Source organism: Vulpes vulpes, chromosome 3 (assembly GCF_048418805.1).
Source record: "Vulpes vulpes isolate BD-2025 chromosome 3, VulVul3, whole genome shotgun sequence".
NCBI classification, from domain to species: Eukaryota; Metazoa; Chordata; class Mammalia; order Carnivora; family Canidae; genus Vulpes; species Vulpes vulpes.
The window spans coordinates 90,724,440-90,748,918 of NC_132782.1; the positions used below are offsets into that span (position 1 = coordinate 90,724,440).

The following is a 24,479-nucleotide window of genomic DNA, read 5'->3' on the forward strand; positions in this document are numbered from 1 at the left end:
ATCAGGTCAGCATGGCCTGTCGAACCTCACTTTGTTTTTATCGTGAACAGATGTTGTATTTTGTCAAATGCTTTCCTTTGCTTTTTCTTCATACGTTGAGATGATCATATGGTTCCTAAACCTTTTGTTGATAGGACGTATCCCGTTGACTGGTTTGTGAATGTTGTGCCATCCTTGCTTGCATCCCTGGAAGCTACTTGCTAGGGGTGAATGATCCTTTCAACCATATTGTTTGGGATTCAGTTTGCTGGTATTTTGTTCAGGATTTTTACATCCTCATGGATGCAAAATTTTGCATAGCCTGTAGCTTTTTTCATAGTGCATTTGTCTGCTTTGCTATCAGGATAATGCTTGCCTCATAGAAAGAAGAAAAGCTTCCAGATTCAGTTTTTTTGCAATAGTTTGGGAATAGTTATTAACCTTTTAAAAAATGTTTGGTAAAATTCACTAGTGAAGCCATCTGGTCCTGGACTTTTGTGTGTTGTGAGTTCTTTGATTATGGATTCCATTTTGTTACTAGTAATTAGCGTGTTCAAATTTTCTATTTCTTCATGATCTGGTTTTGGAAGACTGCATGCACTGTTATGTGGTATTAACAGGTTCTAGGCAAGACATGAATCAAAGCATGTGGGCCAATCTTTAGCTTTATCCAGAAACCTCCACTTTCCTTGGGAGATTGAGCCCAGGGCCCTTCTGTATGTATAGCATGATGCTCTGCATCCCAAGGGTAAAGACAGGTACTGGAGTGGCATGTGCAAAGGCCTTGTGGCCAAATGCAACAGGACATATCTGAGCAGCTGACAAGGTGGAGGCTGGCAGGAAAGGAAGGGCAGAGCCTGCAGGGCCTGCGGCCATGCTGTGGATTTCTATCTTTATTGGAGATGCAGTGGTTCTTTGGGAAGGTGTCACAGCCCAACTTGAACTGCCGGTGACCCTTCCAGTTACCATGGTTTCAATGATCTGAAGGAGTCCTGAGGGAGGTGGGAGGCCTGGCCCCAGGGGTTGTGGGGAGACTGGAGAGCACAGTGGTGAGGGCAGGGCCCAGAGTGTAAGTCACTGCCTGGATTGGGAGTCCTGTGCACCAGGCGGGGAAGACAGTGCAGAAGGAGACACTGCAGCACTGGGCCAGCCCAAGGGGACAGGCCTGGTGACAAGCTGTGGTCAGCAACTTGTGGGGTGTGCAGCAGGTGAGTGTGGCAGAGGAGGAATTGTGGCTGTGGTCCAGGTGGGCATAGAGTGACCCCTGTGAGCAGCACGGGAGCCCTAACTGGTGTGCAGGTGCCCTGTGGCCGGCAATGGCCAGGTGTTGGCAGGGGAAGGAGCTATTTGGGCTCAGCCAGGGTTGGGGCAGAGTCCAGCATCCAGTGGGCAGGGGTCCCTGGAGTGGGGGGGGCAGGGCAGCAAGGAGAGGTAGGGGCTGCGGGTCTACCCTGTCCAGTGAGGGACTTTGGCTCACGTAGAGCCACACTTGAAGATGGGAGGCAGCAGCTCTGGGTGGATTTAAAAATAGACGAGCCTCACTCTGGGCAACATGTGCCGTTTGTAAAAATAGCCCCATCTGAGAGGAGAAAAGCCACCCGTGCCCAGGCTACATCAGGGCCTGGGGGCCGGCTGGCCATAGCACGGCCCGCTCCCAGGCCCCCAGCCACCTGGGGCCGGCCTGCAGCACACGCCTGCGCTCCCGCCTGTGCTCATGGCAGCCCTCCCCGGCACACAGTGGGGGGGAGTCTGGACAGTCCAAGGGAGGCAGAGCTCACAGCCCCGCTCGCGGCCAGCCCCGGGGCCGAGGCCCACACCTGCCTCCCACCCACAGGAGATCGTGGACTGGTTCAATGCGCTCCGTGCAGCCCGCTTCCACTACCTGCAGGTGGCGTTTCCGGGGGCCAGTGACGCCGATGTGAGTGGCAGCTCCTTGTACCTGCTGGGGGATGAGGGGTACCCCGCTAGCCTGGGGTGGTGGGCGGAGGGCTGGCCAAGGGCTCCCACACACCCCCCTCCTTTATCCTGGGACCTCTTGGCCCAGTGGCAGCGAGAAAGGGGGGAGGGAGCCCGTCGGGGAGGGCCCCAGCCTGAGCCCATCTTCTGCCCTAGCTGGTGCCCAAGCTGTCCCGGAACTACCTGAAGGAAGGCTACATGGAGAAAACCGGGCCCAAGGTGGGTCTGACCGGCAGCCTCCGCAGAGATCACCGTCCTGGCCACCAGGGTCTGGGGTGGCCTTGGAGGGTCAGAGCGCCTGCAGCGCCCCGGGCAAGGACTCGGGGTGTCCTTGGGTGCTCCTAACAGGTCCCGTTGGTGCGGATGGCCCAGGACTGTAGCGCTCTGGCCCTCTGCATCGGCCACCTGTGTGCAGCACGCACGGTTGCCCCCCCAGCCCAGGCGGGGCTCTAACTGCCCCCAGGGAGGAGTGGCGAGGAGGAAGCGGTGCAGAGGGCAGGGGAGGACCCCGCCATGGGAGGAACGACCAGCGCAAAGGCCCTGGTGTGGCCCCAGGGCGGACAGCCCGCAGGAAGCATGAAGCAGGATGAATGAGCGTACGTGGGGGGTGAGGGGGAGCTCGTGTTCCTCAGGCTGACTGGCCGGCACCCGGCGCTCTCTGACCCGCAGCAGACGGAAGGCTTCCGGAAGCGCTGGTTCACCATGGATGACCGGAGGCTCATGTACTTCAAAGATCCCCTGGTAAGGGCGGGTCTGGGCTGGGATCAGCAGGGGGACGTCTCCTCCCCCACAACGCTGAGAAGAGCGGCAGGCCCACGTTTGCTGCCCATGGGCTGTGGGGACGAGGAGCAGGAGGGAGGGCTGGATCTTAGGGGTCCAGACTCACAGGACCCCCCCCCCCCCCCCCCCCGCCCACAGGATGCCTTCGCTCGTGGGGAAGTCTTCATCGGCAGCAGAGAGAGCGGCTACACGGTGCTGGACGGGCTCCCACCGTCCACCCAGGGCCATCACTGGCCACACGGCATCACCATCGTCACGCCGGAACGGAGGTTCCTGCTGGCCTGCGAGACAGAGACGGAGCAGCGGGCCTGGGTGGAGGCTTTTCGGAAGGTGGTGGACAGGCCCATGCTACCCCAGGAGTACGCAGGTAAGTGCAGGTGGGGGCTGGGGAGGGAGCCCCAACCTCCCATGTGGTTGTGACACAGCTGGATGCTGTTCTTTTCCAGTGGAAGCCCACTTCAAGCATAAACCCTAACAAGAGGTGGTTCTGGAGGCCCGAGGGAGCCGGACTCGCTGGAAGTGTCCATCGAGGAGGCAGCGGCCAGCCTGGAGGGCCAGCAGATGGAGGAACCGGCGTCCGGGCCCTGCGCTAAGGGGCAGCCCCACACACGGCCAGGTGGGGCCTGAGCTTTAGCCACTAGGACCTGTTTCTCTGGACACTGGCTGCAGGCCACCGGCCTCTGACCCCACCGTGCTGCCGTCCCTGCCCCCTCCCTGCCCACTGGACCACCCTTCCTGAGGCCCGGGCCTGGCTCTGGGCAGCCCGGCAGCCCCTCACTGACTCCCCTGCCACCTGCCCACCTGAGCGGGACCCTGCCCCTAAGCGGGAGGCCGGGCTATGGGGACAGCGGGCGGCCTGCATGCCTCCCCTCCTCCAAGTCCCCTTCAACAAGTATTTATTGAGCACCTGCTGTGTGTCAGTCGTGGGGTCCTGGGTGCTAGCATGGGGGACACCGTCCTCCCCCTCAAGCAGCTGACCTGGCACGTGCATGAGGGTCCTGGGCTCAGAGGTACCCCCTGAGCTGTGGCTCCCACGTGCCATGGCCTCAGGACTGCCTGCCGGCTGGGCCCCACGTGCCTGGATCGGGAGGGAGGTTGGAGGGTCAGCTCCTGTCTGCTGCCCCGCTCCACTGGCCTGACCTTGTGGCCACCGAGCCCTTGGAAGATAGAAGCCCAGAGTGGCCCCCACAGGACCCAGCATGCTACTGGCCAGCCAGTACTTACAGCCACTGAGCCTCCTCCCCAGGTGCCCCTGGCTCTGTCCACCCTTGGGGGGCTTGGGGGGGAACAGTGTGTTTAGATGAGGGGTACCTGCCAGGTGATCTGGGTGGTCCCCCAGCCCCCTTCCCATCCCCTAAGGCAGCCCTGGATTGGTCCTTGGGAAGACCAGGAGGGTGTCCCCAAGGCAGGTCCTATCCTGAAGTGAGTGGCCTCTTGTGTATGTCCAAGGCTGGGGTGGGGGCTCTGGGTCCCCAGGAGGACCTAGCTGCTGGCCTCAGAGATACGCCAGGAAGTGGGGACACCCCTAGGAGAAGGGTACCTGACTCCCTGCTATACCTGAGCACAGGGCTCCCCTGCTCAGACTCATGTAAACCTGGACTGGGGCGGGGCAGCTGCAAGTCAAGAGAGGAACACGAGCTCCCCATCACCCCCATCTCAGCCCTGACTCTGCCAAGCAAAGGCTGACAGCTGGGCCGGGGGCGTGAAGACCGTCACAGGGTCACCCAGGGCCCCAGCCCAAGTCCTGGAGGCCCCACCCCCTCCAAGCAGGTGCATCTTCCCCAACCAAGACAGACACTACCACCCACAATCGCTGGTCTGTCTTACCCTCTTCTAGTCAAGGAAATTCAAGCCTCAGAGGCAGGAGGTCTCATTCTGGGTGGAACTGAAAACCTGGAGGTCCCCCTGGAGCACCGGTCCCCGTGGGGAGCAGCCCTAGTCACAAGTTCTCGGGGATTGGTTTTCTAGACCCTCTCTACCCAGACACAAGGGTGCTGTGCCCAAGACACTAACATTTTAAAAAGAAACATTTTAGCACTGGCAGAAGAATTTCTCTAGGTGGAAGCTCACGGCTCAGCAAGGGTGGTCACTGTGCTTACCTCACACACCTCGGCGTGGCGGGCTGCTTGTGCTTCTGGGGTCCGTCTCCCTCGTGCTCTGCAGTGGAGACTTGGGGAACACACGGCCCGCCCAGCTACAAAGGGATGCTGTGGTTCCAGAAAGTGACAGCACCATTCACAACTGCATGAAACATGGCAAGGCTCACAGGGAAAGCGGGGTCGGGTGCATGGCCTCAGAGTTGTCCCCCCAGGAGGGAGGTGTTCACATGCTGAGGGTCAGGACAGACACCACTACCACTACTAAAGGAGTGGGGCGGGACACCAGATGTGCATGGGTGTGTGGTCTGTGTTCACCTACAGAGTTTGGGCAAAATCACACATAAAAACCTGCGTTCTGTTCCAACTTCCCTCCCGCTGACTGCGCTGGACGCATTCTGTGGTTTCAGAACAAGCATCACAGCACAAGCCGGCTGTCCGTCGCCCCAGGGCCTGCCCCTCACAGGGACTCCCTCCAACACTACCCTCTCCCGAGAGGTTCTCTGGGCAGTTTGTGGGGGGCCCAGCACTCTCCTTCCCCCACCCCACGGCCTGGGTGCAGAACCTGCCACAATGCAGGAACCCACTGGATTTGGTTTCTCACATGCAAATAAGCCACCGCCGTGTAGTTACATGCAGATCACGAGACTGTCCCGACACTGGCCATGTGTGGCTGTTCACAGCACCCACTGTGGGCACGGTCTGCACAGACTCGGCCACCGCTGGCCTCGGCACCCGCTCCCGCCCACCGGACCCAGGAGCTCACTCAGAAAGGACGAGCGCTGCAAAGCCCAGTATAAAGGATTTATTTCAACTCAACAAGTAACACAAACCTTCCTTTAAATTCCATTTTACAGTCAATAAAAGTGTGTATCTCACTCCTTCCCATGCATGATCACTGTGTATTAATCTACAACTCTTATTTTAATTGTGAAAAAATAAAGTGTTTCCCCTCTTGTCATTGCTCTGGGGGCATCTGGTATAGCGTCAGTGAGAAAGGGCAGGTCTGCTCGCTCCTGGACTGGTTAATTGGTGAAAACCTACAACGCCAGGTCAAAGGAATCAATCACCCGAAGAAAATAAATACTGCATTACGAAACGTGGAAAGGACTCCTGATCCCTTTGTGAGACCCGTTCCAAATGGCTGTGGCCTCGGGGTGCGGCACAGAACAGCCGCCCAGATGCTCTCCGGGACACTGGTGGCCAGGCCACCACAGGATGTCCACACGGGGCGGCTGGAGAGCGGCCACCCCCCACACCAACCATGACGGGGTCAGGCCTATGGGCCTGCACCGGACGCCAGGTCGCCTCCCAAAGCAAACCAGACACAAAGGACAGGGAGAGGGTGGTAGCGCGGCAAGGCCTGTGCTTTATTGTAGGGCAGTCTGAAGATGCGCGTGCAGCCCAGCCAGCACGGCCGCAGCACGCCGCGCGGCCCCGAGCCGGCGCGCAAATGCTGACGCGGCTACCACCGCCTCACAATGGGAGCCCCAAGTGTGAGGGCCCGGGGTCGGGGCATCTTCATGCAGGCCAGGTGGACGGGGTCAGTCGAGCTCAATGGGGCTGCTGTCGTCCTGACTGTCCTCGCCCTCCTGCTCCGAGGCGCCCATGAGGCTGCTCAGAAGGTTCCCTGGAAGCAAACGCAGGTGCCATCAGGGGCAAGGCAGCTGCACACTGTCAGCACCTCCCTGCCTGGGGAATCCCACCTTCCGTGGCGCCGTGTTCCAGGGCTTTAATAGGTTGAGCAAACCCCCCACCACAAGTCTCTGGGAACACTCGGCATGTCTGCAAGAATCTGACGACAGCTGGGGAGAGACCCCAAGTGCCCAACGGGGGACACAGAACAGCACCTGGGACAGCCCTGGGGAGGTCACTGTTGAGCGGACACAAGCATGTACGTCATACAGGTGCACACTCTTACAGGTGTCCAGAAAGAGGTCAGGATGCAAGTTTCAAAGGCCACACGCAGAAATGGTGACCACTGTTGCCCATAGAAGCTGCCACCATTGACACTTTGCTTGTCTATACTTATTCAAAGAACAAGGATTCAGTTTAAATTCGGGAGATCAGAAAGTCCCCCGAAACCAAACCATCATGAAAACAAATGGAAAGGTGAACAATGTTCTCTGGACAGATCCAGGCGTATGAACTCAGGTCCAATGAACAAGCCACAAGCAGCCCAGGTGCTAGAAAGGGCGAGTCTGAAGTTCTGGTGGGAAATGAAGGAACAGGACACCCTGTGGTGTGGAGCGAGGGCAGGACGGCAAGCTGAGACACGCAAGCACCACCTTGGCTTCGGATGCCCGCAGCCCCATCCAGGCCTGGGATGTGGCAGGAGTGTTGGGACACATGGTGGGGACGCCTTCACTAGACCAATCCTGAACCGCAGTTTACAAGAAGAAAGTCCAATTACCAACAACTTTCACAATGATCTCAAAGGACCTTTCCACAGAGTGCACTTTGGCCCAGAGAACACAAACACCCCGGCCCAACCCTGCAGGGCCCACGAGCAGGGAGCCACACGGGTTCAGGCAGTGGGGTGGGAGCAGTGTCACCGAGCTTTGTGGGACGAGCCCCCCCCCACCTGAGCCTATCACCTGGGGCCACCTCAGGTCCGGCCAGAACACGGTGCAGTCAGTGTGGGGGGATGCGGACCCCTTACGTGGAACAGCCATCTATGTATCTGCAACGCCACTTCCAGAAGGAGGCTGAGGAAGGAAGCCACATGCTGCCTGGCCCTGCGAGACCTCTAAATGGCTGGACAGGTTTAGGTGCATACGGGTGAACTACAAACTCCGTGAAATAGGATGTACCTGCTCAAAAGTAACACCACACTCAAGCTCAGAAAAGCCACTTTCACATGAGAGGACTACACTGGCTGCGGACCTGGTGGAGGCAAGAAGTTTGTATGAGACCCCACGGAAGGCCACACCATGTCGCTATCCAGGCAGACAAGGGGCAGAGGCCTGGCCTTGATGCACAGGGTCACAAACCTGGCCTCTAACGCCCACTGAGACTAAATCACGAAGACATGGACCATCTGAAGGGGCCTATGAACGAGGAAGGAGATGGGATCAGGCATTGGAAATTCCCAACCAAGAAAAGCCCTGGCCCTGATGGCTTTACTGGTGAATTCTACTCCACATTTAAAAACCAACACCAATCCTCTTCAAGCTTTGCAAGAGAACTGAGGAGGGAGCACCTCCCAACTCATCCTATGGGGCCAGCATAACCCCAAAGATACTACGAGAAAACCACAGACCAGCATCCCCTGGGAACACAGATGCCAACACTTTCAGCAGGCAACTGGAGAACAGGGCTCGGCAGCATGCGAAGGACGATGCACCACAAGAGGCTTCGTCTATGGAGTGCACAGAGGGCTCCCTGTGAACACCTGCCAGAGTGATGCAACACATCAGCAGAACCAGGGGAAGCCCGCACGATTGTCTATCTCAGCTGATACAGGAAGAGCATTTGACTACACCCAACGCTCCCATAAAAGCACTCAACAAACCAGAAACAGGAGGAACCGCCTCCACACAGTCACCGCCGTCTCTGAAAACCTTACGGCAAATGTAATCCTCAGTAGTGAGTAGGAACAAGGGGACGGTGCCTCCTCTCACCACCTCCAGCACACCCAGTACTGGAAACTCTGGCCAAAGCAATCAGGCATGAGAACGAAGGAAGGGGCATCTACAGTGGAAAGGAAGAAGTAAAATGATCTGTTTGCATACGAGATGGTCAAATATGCAGAAAACCCTAAAGACTCCATTAAAGAGCTGTTAGAATAAGTGAATTCAGCAATGCAGCAGGATACAAAGTCAGCACACAAAAATCAGCTGTGTTTCTCTATGTCAACAATGAACAATCTGAAAAGGAAATTATAAAGTCATAAATAAATGGAAGTACTTCCCATGTCCACAGATTAGAGGACTGGACTTGCTGCTAAGACCAATGCCACCCAACGCCATCTACATGGTCAATGCAGTCCCTGTCAAAATTCCAATGGTTTGTTTGCAAGAAAAGAAAAACTCATCCTTAAATTTATATGGAACTGCAATGGACTCAAACAGCCAAAACGATCTGGTAAAAGAACAAAACTGGAGGGTTCGCATTTCCTGATTTCAAAACTTATTACAGAATAGTAACAGCAGTGTGGCGTCTACAAACAGTCACAGGCCCACAGAACAGAAGACAGAGCCCAGATACAAGCCCACATGCATAGGAGTCAAACAGTGTCTGACAAGGTCATGAGACCACGCAGCGGGGAGAGGATGGTATCTTCAGCAAACAATGCCAGGACACTGGACCCCTACCTCACACCATGTACAAAACCCCTCTACTAAATGGATCAAAGACCTAAAGGTAAACCCTAAAACAGTGCAACTCTTAAAAGACAACACTGGGCCAAAGCTTCCCAGCACTGAACCAGACGATGACTTTATGGATGGGACACTAAAGGCAAGAGCAATGGAGAAGAAATAGGTAAACTGGACTTCATGAAAACTTAAAATTCTATGCATCAGAAGGCAATACCCACAGAGAGAAAAGGCAGGGGTGTGTGGAGGGGGTGAGCAGGCTGAGCACAGGATTTTTAGGACAGAAACCACGCTGCAGGACTCTCTAGTGGTGGCCATGTGTCTAAATCTATAAACGTACGCATCAAAAGTGACCCCCAACACAAACTATAAACTTCAGGTGCTGTGTCCATGTAGGGTTATCAATTTTAACAAAATTACCGCTCTGACCAGGGTGCCTGTAACTGCTGTGAGGGCATAACTTCCTCTTTATCTCACTATGAAGCTAAAATTGCTTTTACTTATTTAAAGACTTAGTTAAGAGAGAGAGTGAGAGAGCGCACGTGCACATATAAATGTGAGCAGGAGGCGCAGAGAGAAGAATCCCAAGCAGGCTCCATGTTGAGCATGCAGCCCAATACAGGGTTCAATCTTATGACCTGAGCTGAAACCAAGAGTTGGACGCTTAAATCAAGGGTCAGACTGAGCCACCCAGGGCCCCGCTGAAACTGCTTTTAGAAAACAGTCTTTAAAACAAATGGCAATCCACAGAACGGGAAAAAATATTTCAGAATTTTATATACGATAAGGGATCGACACCTAGTATAGAGAACTCACCAACCTGACTTAAAACATGACTTGAATGGACACACAGACACACAAATGGCCCATAAGCACAAGAAATGACATCATTAATCATCAGGGCGACGTGGGTCAGATCCACAGTGAGACCCCACCTCACACCCACCACAGTCCTAGACAAAGTGAGTATGGGCGAGGACATGGAGAAACTGGAGCCCTGCACACAGCTGGGAAAGGCAGTCTGGCAGCATCTCAAAAATTAAACAGTTTCGATGCGACCCAGCAATCCCAGGGTGTATCACCCAAAGCACTGGATGCAGGGGCTCAGATATACACCCCCCGTGTTCACAGCAGCATTACAGAGTCCATCATGGAGAGATGGGTAACACAGTGGGATCCGTCCACACAACAGGTCACTGTTCAGCCTCAGAAAGGACACCTGCCACCACAGGGATGCACCCTAAGGACGTGAGGCCGAATGACACAAGCCAGACACAGGACACATGTGGGGACCCCATGCACACGAAGTCCCGGTGTCCTAAGACTCACAAAGAAAGTAGATGGCAGGGCTGGGGGAGAGGGCAGGGGTCAGTGTGTCACAGGGACAGAACATTCTGGAGCCGGATAAGGAGAAGCCAGCCCAGCAGTGGGAATGTACTCGGTGCCCCTCAAGTGGACACCGAGAAATGGTTAAACAGCAAATTTTAAGACGTGCGTATTTTACCAGAATAAAAAAGCAATCTGCCTTGATTCTGTGGCCAACGGAGAGGGAGCCCTAGGGATGACAGAGCCTCTAGGCTGGGTTTGGCCGGCCCGAGATGTGGGGCCCCCAGAGTGCAGCATGAGCACGCCCGGCAGTGCCAGGGGAGAGACCCAGTGCGGGCCGGGTGTCACACAGCCAGGCCCACTGTGTGCCCTCCCAGTGGGTGCCCCCTGCTCCCATCTTACCTAGCAAGCCCCCGTAGGACGACGTCTGCTTGGGTGGCACACCGAAGAACAGCTGCCCTATCCTGTCGAGGTACTGGAGGAGGCAGGGGCATGGGGTTACTGTGGGGCTGGAACATGCTGGATGCACAAGACCTCCCCCCACCCTCATCTCAGGTCCTGTCCTGTCCCTGAGGGCCACACAGGGACTGGGGGCGTCTCCTCTCCAGCGGCTGCCCAGCCCCACCCACCACTCACCTCATTGTACATTGGGTCCCGCCGGAGGGATGGCTGGTACTGCTCACACAACACTGTGAACACCGTCAGTTTGCCTCTGAAACAAGACAATGGGGCACACAACTCTTTCCAAGTGAAAATCACAGAACAAGAAAGCGCCCGTGCACACCCCCTGCACACTCAGGGAAGACTCACCCATCTACAGCCAACAGCAGAAACCAGATGAAGTTGAGCAGGGGCTGCACAAATGGAGGGCCGTTCTCAATGGATGGGTGTTTCTGCGTGTACGTTGTGAACACCACTGACGCACTGCTTTTGTTTTTTAAACAGAGAAACCTGGAAGTCATATCCTAGTAAGAGGGATGCTGAAGGAGGAAATGGCAGCACTTCTACAGAAGCTCACATGCTCGCTGGACACGGGGTGCCTCCAGGGGTGCAGAAAGCTGACAGCCCCCGGGCCGCCTGCCCGCATGATCCCGCAGCTCTGGTGGCCTGAGGAGCTGCCGGACCAGGCTTGATGCTCAGATGAGCTGCCCCCGGTGAGCAGGGCACCTCATGATTCCCACAATTTACAGGTGAAGAGATTAAACTGGGGAAGATGACTATGTCCAAGGTCCAGAGCTACGACACTGCAGGGAGTTCTTGGGACTACAACCTGTTTGCACCCATCAGGCCTGACTGCATGAGCAGTCAGCCCAGGGCCCCCTGGGAATGAGGCCGAGGGTGCCCCCAGACACTGTGCTGGGTGGGACGACATCCCCACAGTGGGATTTCACCGTGAGGAGGCCTCCAACTTGTGACAGTATAGGGAGGGACCTACGAGAAGGTGTTTGGTGGACTCCAAGGACTCTGCACCATATGCCACACGGCCAGGGGCAGGGAGCTCTGGGGTCTGAGAAATGTCTCCGTTTTACGGTAGCAGACACCAGCAACATGTCACTGTGTGGCGGACGTGGAAGCTCTGAGGTGCTGTCAAGTACAGCAAGCGTTCTGTGACCCCAACCTCTTTAAACTCGTAAGATGCTCCCTATCTCAATGCCTGGCCACCAAATCCAATTGTTTCTTCAGTTAGAGCACACTCGAGACGTCTTGAGCTCAGGCGGGTGGTGTGGGCCCACTAGAGTGCTTGCTGCAAACCCTCCCTCCTGTGCTGAGGGTGCCAGCACCATCCTGGTCCTCAAGGAGGAGGAGGAAGCGAGGAGGCCTGAGGGGAGGAGGACAGGCTCGGGCTGCAGCAGGGGGTGGCGCTGGGGCATCACCACCCTCGCAGGAACCCTTCAGACACACGAGATGTCTGGGAAGGTAGAAGCAGCCTCAGGAAAGCTGCAAAAGTACGCACACTCCTCATTCCAAGACACCCGTCAAGTTTATCAAATACATGTGCCCTACAAAAAATAGTGGCCTGATATTAAAAAAGCCAAAAACAGGGAAGAGGCAATGTGAGAAAATAGAAGCTGGGCGGAATGTTCGTTCAGAACACTCACTTCCCTGCTGCCTGACTGAGGTCTCACCAGTCAGCCCAGGGGAGTTAAGGGGATAGCGTGCAGTGTCCCTGACAGGTCTGAGCAGGCACAAGGGATGGAGCCCCGGGCAGCTGTGCCAGCCCAGATGTGACCGAGTAAACGTGGGTACCTACTGTAGCACCGCCTGGGCCACGAACATATCCACCTCACTGCGGAAGCCTCTGGAGGTCGAGTACTCCACCAGCATGTGGGCGCAGCCTTCGCCATCCGCGGAGTGCAGGAAGTGGTACCGGGACTCACAATAGTTCTGCTCTACAGAGGGAAGGGGGGGCACCGACGAAGAGAGACATGTCAGCGTGCTGTCCCCTGCTCGCATTCACCTGCCTTCATTCTGCATACCTGGTCCACGTATGGGGCAAACACACACAGTTGGGGAGGGCGGGCTTCCAGCTGAACTGCTCTGCCCCGGTGCTCAGGGTCCCTGCGTCTGTGCTCATGTGAGCAGACCCACGAGGAATGGCCCACAGGGGACCCTCGGACTCACATGGCGGTAGTTCCATATGCTTCTGATGAAATGAGATGCAAGGCACACTGACCTCTACACGCAAATGCCCTGAATCTTGTGTGGCAGCTAGGACCAGGTCAGGCTACCTGTTCTCTCAAGAGCCTCACGGCCCCCACCCTCCTGACACGCATGTGCTGAGCCCTTGGCCGGCCAGCCCTCCTGCCTCCTCCAAGGCACATTCCACGTCCACAGATTCAATCACCATGTTCACAGTCCATCCCCCCCAAAAGGCAGAGCTCCCCCTAGGCAGGGGAAGAAGACCTTCTGGATGAAAGTCCCTGTGAGGAGGGATAGGTCCTGCGTGCAGCAGGAACACGTCTCATCCCCACGGTGGCCCTAGAGGAGACCAGGGGGTCCCCCTCAACATGGGGTCACCTGGGAGCTAGTCAGAAATATGGAATCTCGGGCCCCAAACTGGAACCTGTGCCCCAACAGGTGACTCAGTTGACATGCTCATCTCAGGGGCCTGTCACCCTGTTCCCTGTGGCTACACCTTTCAGCAAGGCATGAGACTTCAGTGCTAACAGCACAGCAGGGGACAGGGAAGGACGTGCTAGGGGGTGGCTCCTCCAATGCTCAACTGTTTGTAAGCGTTTGTTAAAAAAAAAAAAAACGACAAAAATCCCAATCTTCCCAACATCAGTAAATGACTCAGGCTGTAAACCTATTCTCCCCACTCATCACTCAAAAATCTGCTACCCCGCACACTGCAGATTCAACACCCCACCCCTCCATTTCTGGCTGCCAGAGCTACACGGGCGTGCTCAGCAACCAACCAAGCACAGAACACCCAGAGTGGCAGGTGGGCCGAGGCAGAGACCCAGACCACCTCCCCAGACCCGGGCCTGTCTCCTGGAGCAGACTGGCCCACGCCCCTGTCCTGCTCACAAGCCACCTGGTTCCCATGCATGTCCAAGGCTGAGGCCCGTGCCTTAGCTGCCTGACACCTTCTACTGGGAACACCTGCTCCTGCCTGGGCACAGCTGCCCTCCAGACCTCGGCACCAGCTCTCAGCGCCCAGCACACTGCCTTTAGGACCTCAGAATAATTCTGATTCCGCATTTCTTTGTGTACCTGTGCTGTTTTGCCTCTCCTCACTCCCTTGGACCCCTCAAAATAACCTTTTGGTTTTAGAGTATCATAGAAGAAAAATTAGGCAAAACTACACCCACATTCTGTCTAAGCACACAGCTCTCTCCAAGAACTGGACTGGTACCCTTGCAGGAGCATCTTGGGCCAACTGTGGGCTCAGTTCCAGACCACCACAACAAAGCAAGTTCTGCAACAAAGTAAATCAAACTTTCTGGTTTCCCAGTACACATAAAAGATATGCTGACACTAAAGTCTGTTAAGTAAGTGTGCAAGAGCACGGTCTGAACACCAGGTGCTAAGAAATGGTAATCACCACCTGAGCTTTTGGGGACTTCTTCTCTATTTGCTGGTGGAGGGTCGTGCCTTGACGATGGCTGCTGACCAATCAAGGTGGTTGTGCTGAAGGCTGTGGTGATCGTGGCAAGTTCTTTAAAATGATGTCTGCTGCACTGAAGGACTCTTCCTTTCACGAGGGATTTCTCTGTAGCATGTGATAACCTTGTACCAAAAGGAGAACTTCTTTCAGACTGGGTGTCCTCTCAAACCCTGCTTCTGTTTTATCAGCTCAGTTTATGTGATTTCTCACAGCATCTTCACCAAGTGTGGACTCCATCTCAAGAAACCACTTCATCCGTAAGACGCATATCCTCGTCCATTAAAGTGTGAGATGGTAGCAGTTCAGTCCCACCTTCACGCTCTTCTGATTCTAGTTCTCTTGCCATTTCCATCACATCTGCAGTGACTTCCCCACAAAGTCTTGAACCCCTTGAAGTCATGCATGAGGGCTGGAGTCAACTTCTAACAAACTCCAGTCACTACAGATATTTTGACTCCTCCTATGAATCAAGGATGTTGGTGTTCTTAGGGGCATTTACAATGATGAATCCTTTCTGAAAGTTTTCAATGGGCCTTTCACAGAACCATCAGAGGACTCCCTGTCTGTGGCAGCAATAGCCTTGTGAAATGTATTTGTTAAATAATAACACTTGAAGGTTGAAACGACTTCTTCATCCATGGGCTGCAGAATGGATATTGTGTCAGGCATGAAAACATTTATCTTGCTGCCCATCTCCATCAAAGCTCTTGTTTGACCAGGTGCAGTGTCAGTAAGTAGTAATATCTTGATAGAAAGCTTTTTTCCTCAGCAGGTCTCAAGAGCAGGCTTAAGATGTTTAGTAAACCATGGTGTAAGTAAATACACTGTCATCCAGGCTTTGTTGTTGGATTTACAGAGGACAGGGAGAGTAGATTTAGCATAATGCTTAATGGCCCTAAGATTTTCAGAATGCTAAATGAGCATTGGCTTCAACTTAAAGTTACCAGCTGTATTAGCCCCTGACAAGAGAGTCAGCTTGTCCACTGAAAACAAGCACTGACTTCTCTCTAGGTACAAAAGTCCTGAAAGTCCTAGACAGCATCTTCTAATATCAGACTGTTTCATCTATGCTGAAATCTGCTGTTGAGTGCAGCCACCTTCAGTAATGATCTCAGCTAGATCTTCTGGGTCACTTGCTTATCATGCACCTAGAGGGTTACAGAGAAGGCTTCCTTCCTGAAACCTCATGAACCAGCCTCCTCACCTACCTTAGCCTTCGTTCACTACTTGGCTGTTTGGTGCAGAGGCCTGGCTTTCAGCCTACCACAGCTTTGGACAAGCCATCCTCATTGAGCTTAACCATCTGTAGCTTATTTAAAATGAGAGACACGTGACTCTTTTCACTGGAACATGAAGAGGCCACTGTAGGGTCATGAACCAGCCCAATTTCAATACTGCTGGCTCTCAGGGAACAGGTAGACTCAAAGAAAGGGGGAGTCATGGGACTGGCTGGTCGGTACAGCAGTCAGCATACAAACATTTACTGATGAAATCCACCCTCTTCTAGGAACACAGTTCCTGGCACCCCAAAACTTACAATATCAAGGATCCCAATCACAGATCATTGTAATAAATTATAATGAAAAAGCCTACATGATCACTAGAATTACTGACTGTGCCAGAGACACCAAGTGAGCAAGTGCTGTTGGAAACATGGATGACAATAAACTTGCTCAAGGCAGGGTAGCCACAAACCTTCCATTTGTAAAAGATGCGGTATATATGAAGTGCAGCAGAATGAAGTATGCCTGAATGATGGAATACCACACAGCAAACGTGCCATGTGGATGCAAGCTGTGGATAGCCAACCAACACGGCAGCAGGTGGCTCCGCCTCATCGGACGCACCTGCCTGGAGCTCCCACTCCACCACCCCAGAGGGAAGCCTGGTTGTGGGCCTGTCCCTGGGCGCCACAACAATGTGGACACGAGCCGTGGACATTCTGGGGGAGGACAGGATATGGAGTCTGTGCTTCTCTCACTCGGGATTTGTGCCTCAAGCACTATGTGTAATTGCTATATTTTGAATTTTAAAATCGTACTATTAGACATACATGCCCTGTAGCTGGCTCTTAACCATTGAAGCCTCTGAAGGACTGCTGAAGCGTTAAGTTTTGCTTCTCAGCCAGGGACACAGGGTCATGTTCCACTTTCTGCCTGGCATCTCCCCACACACTCCACAAATATAGACTGGGTCAAAGGAGTGCTAAATAAATGCTCGCTGGCAACACGGGTTTGCCATAGGCACTCCTGAATGCAGATCTGGCTGTCTGGGAAGATGAGGCAAGAGTCTAGGGCAGGGGCCTTTGGGGCTCCCCACCTGCCCCCCGCCAGGCTGGCCAGCACAGATGGCTTCCTGCCGAGAGGTTTCCTGGCAACAGCAGTGAGAGCTGGACACCCCAGCATCCTTAGGGTGGGACAGACAGAAAGTACACAGGCACCACGCTAGCTGTGAAGGCTGGGGTGGCCCAGGTATGGAGGAATGTGCGCCAGCAGGGGAGGGAGCCCACACTCGCCTTGGCCCGGAGGTGCCAGCTGCTCTCTCAGGCCCCACGTCCTCCTTGAGTAGGAGTGTGGAAGGAATTCTGCCCTCCAAGAAACTTCCTCAACAGTCTGGCCTGTGAATTCATTTCATCTTACAGGGTGAGGGTAGGGGTGGCATTTCAGTGTGGAGGGGGATGGAGGAGCCTCCTGCCACGGGCGGGGGGGGGGGGGGCGGCACACGGCAGAGTGAGCACCATGGCCCACAGGGGAGATGGGAGGAGGCCACATATGCTCACACAGCGGGCTTCCCAGCTGGGTTCGTGGCAAGCGCCCACCACACGTGTGCATGCCACTGCACAAGAAGCAAAGCAGGAAGGTGTCCTGGGCCCATGGGCTATGGAGGAGACTGACCACCTCCTATGATCTGTCTGACCACCATGCCACTTGCTGGAAAGAGGCTGTTTCCAGGAGGAGCTTGCTGTCACAGAAGTTACTGGCAGAAGGTCACCTTCAAGCAAAAAGGAGGCTGCCCCTCTGCTCCCACCAAGGCACCTGCCAAATATCACCTCCCCTTCGCCTGCCCCCAACCCAGTGGGCAGCCGCTAACACCAGAGCACACAGGTGGACCCCCGGGACGGCTGACACAGTGTGAATGAGCTGCCTGCACAGTGCTCTTAGAATCTTCTGAACAAATGCTGTCCCAGGGCACCCAACCAAATGCCTTTTCCTGTGCCTGAGCAGCAGACTCAGAGCTCCAGGTGTGAAGCACACCCAGAAACTGCCAGGAACCCCTTTGTAGACTGAATAGTCCCCACAAATACTTCCTCAGAAGCTGAGATAGATGTGAAGAAGAAAATACAGAGCACAGTGCCCTCAGAGAACCAGTCTGGGAAGGATGTCCCAGAAAGGAAACTGGTTGGGGGACAGGGATGGCCAAGGCCGCCCCACGGAAAGCAGAATCTTCCCTCATTACTTGTGGCCCATGAGTTCAACACAAAAGCCAAAGGGGAGCATAAATAGAGATAGCTGTTCCTGGGAACACCAGCGCCCACCACCAAAAGATGCTCTGTGCATGGGGGTACTGGGCCTACCTTTCCACAGGGTGAGGGCCAGCAGTTGGTGGAGCCGAGGGTGACCCAGTTTCCCAGATCCTCCACTGGACCACTTCAGGGCTCGAGACACAAAAGCCACCCGCTCTGGAGAATTTGGGTCCATCAAACTGAACAATTTAGCCAGATTTTCTAAAACAACACAAACACAGATTCTTACCCAAAGAAACAGTACTTCTCAGCTCTCTGTATGCTGCATCTTACAAAAATTCACTAAAATAAAAGTTACTTCACTTCAAAACCTGGGAATTGGCATGCTGTGGTGTCCTCGTGCATGTACCCCTCCTGCCCGCCAGGTCCCTACCCTCAACCGACCTCTCAGCTGCAGAGCCAACAGCCACACACTCCTTTGTCAAGGAGCTGAGTGGGGGTGTGGGCTATAGCAGGGAGCTGGCCCACAGAGGAGGAAGGCCTGGGCAGGTAGGGAGGTAACATGCCGGAGTACAGAGGCCAGGAGCATCCCTCCTCCATCCTTCCAGCCAGGCAGCTCCTAAGAAGGACTTCCCCATTGGACATTTACTACACGGGGAAAGCTGGGCAGCCAGGTGTCTGGGACACAACCAGAGCGTGTGTTTAGGGGTATCACTACTCCATGTGTGAAGGTACCTCATGCATAGTAAGAAAGCCTCACCCAACAGCTCATCGGCCACCTCGACTTCAGCCTTCTCCAGTGACTCTAAGACCAGCATGGACAAGTCCGCAGCACTGTTTTGCTACAAAACATGGAAGTGAGTTAGGATCACAAAAACAGAGCTCTGGCTGGTTCTCAGAAGACACGGCAAAGCTGGTGACCGCTCCGGTCTCCAGCTAGAAATGCATGGTGGTGCAAAGCTAAGGAGACTCCTTTGAGCCCAGAGCTCAAGTGGCAGTGCGTCCTGAAGGATGGAGACCCCAGCTGACATGCAGTGCACCCTCAGGTAGCACCCCACGACAATGAGGACACTCGCCCAGCTGTGGACAGCACCAAGAACAGTCCACGGTTCTCCACCACGCCTCTCCATGGATAGTCCTCTTCCAACCCGCAGGCCCCAAACAGAGAAAGGGACAAGCCCGCTGCGTACTTGGCCGTGGCTGAAGAACAGCAGCGCCCCTGAGCACATGAGCTCCCGTGCCTCTGTGTGCTTGCTCTGTGACATGTATCTGTAAGAGAGAGAAAAGGAGCAGTGCCCCAGTTAGGTCCAGTGAGGCAGATGCTTCAGTGCAGACATCCTCCAACACACTCTCTTCGTTACATTCACCCGACCCAATGGCTATAGTTTGGAGATTAAATGCTCAAGCTAAAATGAGTAAACATGAAAGCTTTATAAAGCAAACAATCCCGTACACACACTTGAAGGGATACAGGCCTCCTTCCAAAGATGGAATGGAGCTCTGTTCTGTTTCCTGAGGCCCACCACCTCACCCAGTGGTCAGTACCCTGCCTGAGTCTGTCCAGGCTCCACGTTGGGGTGCCCTTGGGTCCCTGCTGTCAGCAACTTGGGCCTCTGGGGACCAGCAGACCCATGTCCCACATCTGACAGCAGCACTGGCAGGGATGCTGTCCGTGCCCAAACGTGCCTGGAGCAGCTCAAGGGTTTCAGCAGAAGGACCCAGAGAAAGCCTGGGTGACCTTCCAGCATAGGCCGTGCCTGGGTGGAAGGAGGTGCATAAGGGATGGAGTGGCACACTGGGGCCCATCAAAGAACCAGGAGTCAAAGCAGCGCTCAGAGGCTGGGACAGTGGGAGCTCCTGGATGGAGACTCAGGGGGGATGGACACACAGCACTCACTGTGATGACTGCACCAACAGTCTCTGCGTTCTGGCTCCTGCCCCCGCACCACTAGTGGAGGGCCCTTCCACCCTTTCCTACCCTTTCCCACTCTGAACACATTTCTCAGTTTCCTGAGCTGCAGACACAGAAGCACAGAGCAGCCAGAGCCTGACAAGTAACTAAATACAAACAACGGGATGATGATCTGCCTGCAACACACTAGCTGGGCCTGAGAGAAAGTCAGCAGGAAGCGGCTCCCCAAAGCTGACACTGGATTCACTGGCTGGAATTTTAACTTCATGATCATCAGAAAAAAAATAGAACCAATCAGTCTGTGCCTCCTGTTTAAGACACAAAAACTAAAGAATACTACTATAGCAGCAGCACTGAGGTGCTACCAAGACAGGCAAACACCGAACACGCACACCTGGGAGCGTGCCTGCAGCTCCCCTGGAGCAACAGGTCAGGTGGGAATATGAGTAGCCTAGCCGTTCAATTAACTACAGGAACAGGCTTTTCCTCAAAAAGGTTCCACAACCAGACACCCCCCCCCCCCCCCCCCGTCACATGCAGGGAAATCCCACACCCCAGGAAAGAAAACCTCTGCCAGCCGGCAGGGTACCCGCAGGGCCTACAGTTTCTGCAGAAGCACTGTTGCGAGCTGCGTCTCTCTCTTTCGCACGCTCACACAACCTACTCCCACACCAACCCAACTCATCCCAGTCTCATCCTGCTGGGAGCCATCCAGCACACGACCTGGGGCCAGCACTGCCACTGGCTATTCTGGAAAGACAAGTATTCATGCTGCCATCTGCGTGGACACATACGCACTTATCCTAAGTGACCATCTTGCCAGCGAGCTGCTTACTTAAGACGTGACCAAACCCCAGGCTCATCTGACACAGAGCAAGAGACCACCTCTCAGAACACCTGATGAAAGCAATTGCTAAGAAGCAAGTGACAGCAAATCCCTGGGATAACAGGGCCTGCTTTCAAGCACCCGACGTAACTCCCTTCCTAGGGCTAGGGGCCCAAGGGGGATGGGATGATGTGCCATTTCCAGCACCTGTCCCCTCCAGGTGAAATCACCTGTTGCGGTTTGAGGAAAGTCAGAAAAAAAAAAAAAAAAAAAAAACCCACAAAAAAAATAGTGAAAAGCAACCCTGAAAAATGAACGTGCTTCTTTCTGCAGAATTCAAGGTATGGGAAGGGATTTAGTGTCTGGGTCCAAGGCCTGGGAGGGGGGCTGAGAGCAGGAGAAGCAAGAACCCTCCAGCCAGGGCCCACGCACACAGCTCTGATGTCTGCACCCACACATGTAGCGTTGGCACACCTGGTGGGTGTGTGCTGCTGCCATCTCTCAGCTAACAACTGACTGCGGAGGGGGTCAGAGGGAGAGGGCTGAGCAGACTCCCCATGAGGCTCCATCCCAGGACCCTAGGATCACAACCTGAACCGAAGGCAGATGCTTAAACCATGGAACCACCCACGTGCCCGCTGAAGTTTTTCTTTTAAAAACTTTCATTTGATTTAAGAGACAAAATCACACAAGCCTCAGAAAGGCCCTGAGGGGAGGCAGGCTGCTGCAGAGCCATCCCCAGGGGGTGATGGTGGTGGCATGGGCCAAGAGGCCCTCTGGCCATCCCACAAAACAGCCATGGAAGCCAGAAGGGAGATGGAGGATGACAGAGCACCTGTAACCCAACAGGCCTAGAAAAGGGACTCCCTTCTCGTCTTGGCGGAGGGAGGTCTGAAGACACTGGGCGGCCACCCACTGGCATCAGTACCATGGATGCGCCAGAGCCTCCAGCTAACTGCTGGGACTCAACTGCTACCCACACCTGAGGCATGCACACTGACCAAGTCCAACCCACTGGGCTACCCCATTCCACGTCCCCTTCTCTTTCAACGGCTGTGAAACACGACAATAAAATCAGGGCGATTTGGAGGCGACTGGCGGGGGTGGGGTGGGGGGTGGGTTTCGTTCGGTGAAACATCTGCCTTCAGCTTCATGATCCTGGGGTCCTGGGATCAAGCCCCGTGTTGAGCTCCCTGCTCAGTGGGGAGCCTGCTTCTCTCTCTGTCTCCACCTGCTCTTCCCCCTGCTTGTGCTCTATCAAGTAAATAAATAAGATCTTTAAAATGAATAAAACCTTTTTTTTATGTGTAAAATAAATAAAATCTTAAAAAAAAAAAAAAGCAATGCGGTGAACATAGCCAACAGGTGAACGGGTCACAAACTGTGGTCCATCCACAGTACAGAACACCACTTGGCAACAGAAATGAGTTAATGCTTCACACATGGGTAAATCTCCAAATAATCATTCTGAGTTTTCAAAACATACAAAAAAGAGGATATGATTCTACTTACATTATATTCTAGAAAATGCAAATTAACTTATGGGGCCACAGAGAGCAGTGGCTGCATGGGGCCAAGGGGTATCAGAGAGATTCTGAGAGAGAGAACAGAACCTTTGTGGTGATGGATGTTCTCCATTAACTTGATTGGCTGCGGTTTCATGAGAGCATACGCACCAAAACTCATCAAATTGCACGTTTCCTGTAAACACTTTGATATAAACATATAAAACCAAGAACCTGGGGTGACCCAGTAAATCAGACTTGTTCAGAGCCGCACACCCAGGAGGGTCTCAGTGAGGCTGGAGTCCCAGGTCTATGGGGATGGTACCCTGGGAGTCAAGGACAACTGGAGGCTAGTTCAGATGGGCCTTATGGATGGCCATGAATGCGACCATTAACTTCGTGCCCGGTGTGCCCCGTGTGGCAAAGGATTTACGTTCCCAACCCCCAAGAGGTGTAGGTGTACCCCAGATACACCACAGGGGAGGCCAAGGCTGGTCACAGGTCACAGAGGACAGGTGAATTCCAAGCCACATCAAGGCCGGGCTGGCGGAGAGCCTGCTTTCCATCACCACCCCCAAACACACTTTGGTCAGAGAGCTGATCCCACACAGCAGAACTGTCTCTGAACAAGAAACACTGTTTATTTTTGGGAAGATCCAGTTTTGCTGGATCCAGTTTTGCTGATTAATCACCGGGGTGAACATCTACATGGCAATCCCAAGAACAGCAAGCTCCTGGGCCAATCTGGAGCACTGGGAAAGCTCCCCCTCAGATGCACGCACCTCGGGCTGGTGAAGATGCCAGACCAGGGAGGCCTGTGGCCAGCTTTGTTCACTCCTACCCCGTCCTCCAAGCCCTGGAGCTCGAGCATGCCCTGGACAGAACCGCAGAGTCCCAGAGCCTCCCATCCAACTTGTCGCTGATGCATAACAGGAAAGTCTAGGCCTGGAAGATGAACAGGCCCAGCCCGGTGGCCCATCAGTACCCTACCACTACGGCTTGGAGAGAAAAGGCCAGCTAACTGACTGAACCCCTGCACCTGTGGCTGGGGCCCACCCACACCGACCCCCCGGGGCCGAGAGGGATCAGACTGTCCCACACACATCGCGACTCAGGTCACAGCAGCAGCATGTCCCAACGAGCCACAGCTACCGTGCAGCCCACACGAGGGTCACCACAGGCCGTACACCTGCCGATGCGTCAGGGCCGCGCGGAGAAACGCCCTTTATTTCAGCACGCGTAGTGCTAGTCCTCCTGCACCTGCAAGGAGTCCCGCGCCCCAGCCCCCAACACTCACTCCACCCCCAGAACCCCTGGCGCCCCCAGCCCCCAGTACTCGCTGCGCCTCCAAAGCCTCCTGCACCCCCAACCCCGGGCACTCGCTGCGCCCCGAGGCCCCCGCTGCGCCCCCAGAGCCCCCCGTACCCCTGCCCCGGGGCGGGCCGCGCCCCCGGAGCCCGTGGCCGCGTAGGTGTGGGCGGCGCTCACAGACGCGGCTGCTCCACCGCGGGGCAGGAGCACGTTTCACCCGCACGAGCGAGGTGCTCGGGGCCGTAAACCCCGGGGCTCGGTCCGGGCGAGGCCGCGGATGGGCACCACCGGGCCGGGGGCCGGGCAGGGAAGGCCGAGGAAGGGACGCCGGGGCCAGGGTGGGGCCCCGGGTTGGGGCCGGGTTGGGGGCCCGCCCGGCGTCCCGGGTCCTCCGCCTCCCGGCCGCCCGCCTGCTCCCACCGCCGCGGCGACAGACAGCGGCGCGGGCCAATGGAGGCCCGGGGCGGCGCGGGGCGGCCAATGGGAGGCGGCCGGGGGCGGGGCGCCGGGCTCGGCGGAAAGCCCTGGAAGGCGGCGGCCGCGGCGCCGCGGCTACCTGAAGAAGAGGGTCCGGTACATTTGGTGCGCCTCGTAGTAGTCGCCCTTCTCGACGCTGGCGCGCAGCTTGCCCTCCACGCGCTGGACACCGCCTCGGTTCCGGGCGCCGTTCCGAGCGCTCTCCTGCTCGGCCATCGCCGCCGCCGCCATCGGGCCGGCGCTCCGCGCAGGGCTGACGCTGTCGCAGGCGCGGTCGGCAGCGCCTCTCGGCTTCCGTCCCGGCGGCCGCCCGACGCCCTCTACGGTGGCCCGCGAGGAGCTGCGCGCAGCAGCAGGCGGGCGCGCCGGCGGGCGGCCACGTGACCCGGGCGGGGGCGCGGAGCCTGCCGGGGCCCGC

The 24,479-nt window shown here is 55.5% G+C and overlaps 2 protein-coding genes across 7 annotated transcripts in view; one reads left to right on the forward strand and one right to left on the reverse strand.

Moving 5' to 3' along the window:
• Positions 1 to 5,772, forward strand: part of ADAP1 (ArfGAP with dual PH domains 1) — a 65,872-nt gene extending 60,100 nt beyond the window's left edge. For all 3 annotated transcript variants that reach the window (XM_072753357.1, XM_072753356.1, XM_072753358.1), the window contains exons 7-11: positions 1,814 to 1,897; positions 2,092 to 2,154; positions 2,605 to 2,676; positions 2,854 to 3,082; positions 3,162 to 5,772. In XM_072753357.1, the coding sequence (XP_072609458.1) occupies positions 1,814 to 1,897; positions 2,092 to 2,154; positions 2,605 to 2,676; positions 2,854 to 3,082; positions 3,162 to 3,190 (477 nt within the window). In that variant the 3' untranslated portion in view covers positions 3,191 to 5,772. The remainder of the gene's footprint in view (positions 1 to 1,813; positions 1,898 to 2,091; positions 2,155 to 2,604; positions 2,677 to 2,853; positions 3,083 to 3,161) is intronic.
• GET4 (guided entry of tail-anchored proteins factor 4) lies at positions 5,602 to 24,446 on the reverse strand. 4 transcript variants are annotated; one of them, XM_026011270.2, is made up of 10 exons: positions 23,699 to 24,003; positions 23,056 to 23,218; positions 19,221 to 19,299; positions 18,791 to 18,872; positions 18,142 to 18,291; positions 12,708 to 12,846; positions 11,267 to 11,407; positions 11,093 to 11,168; positions 10,859 to 10,931; positions 5,602 to 6,441 (listed from the first exon to the last, which is right to left on the reverse strand). In XM_026011270.2, the coding sequence occupies exons 2-10, from the start codon at positions 23,199 to 23,201 to the stop codon at positions 6,356 to 6,358; spliced, it is 972 nt and encodes a 323-aa protein (XP_025867055.1). In that variant the 5' UTR covers positions 23,202 to 23,218; positions 23,699 to 24,003; the 3' UTR covers positions 5,602 to 6,355. The 4 variants fall into 4 exon arrangements, with proteins under 4 accessions (XP_025867055.1, XP_072609461.1, XP_025867057.1 ...); XM_072753360.1 differs by lacking the exons at positions 23,056 to 23,218; positions 23,699 to 24,003 and adding an exon at positions 24,141 to 24,446; XM_026011272.2 differs by lacking the exon at positions 23,056 to 23,218 and having other exon boundaries at positions 23,699 to 23,837.
• Between the last annotated feature and the right edge of the window lie 33 nt (positions 24,447 to 24,479).

Excerpts from the sequence above, each read along its gene's own strand:
- GET4 (XM_072753360.1), bottom strand. The coding sequence starts at position 24,292 with ATGGCGGCGGCGGCGATGGCCGAGCAGGAGAGCGCTCGGAACGGCGCC. Across the intron at positions 18,292-18,790 it reads GGTGGCCGATGAGCTGTTGG|AAAATCTGGCTAAATTGTTC; the intron begins GTGAGGCTTTCT and ends GTGTTGTTTTAG. Across the intron at positions 11,408-12,707 it reads GTGGCCCAGGCGGTGCTACA|GTTTCTCTGTTTAAAAAACA; the intron begins GTAGGTACCCAC and ends TATGACTTCCAG.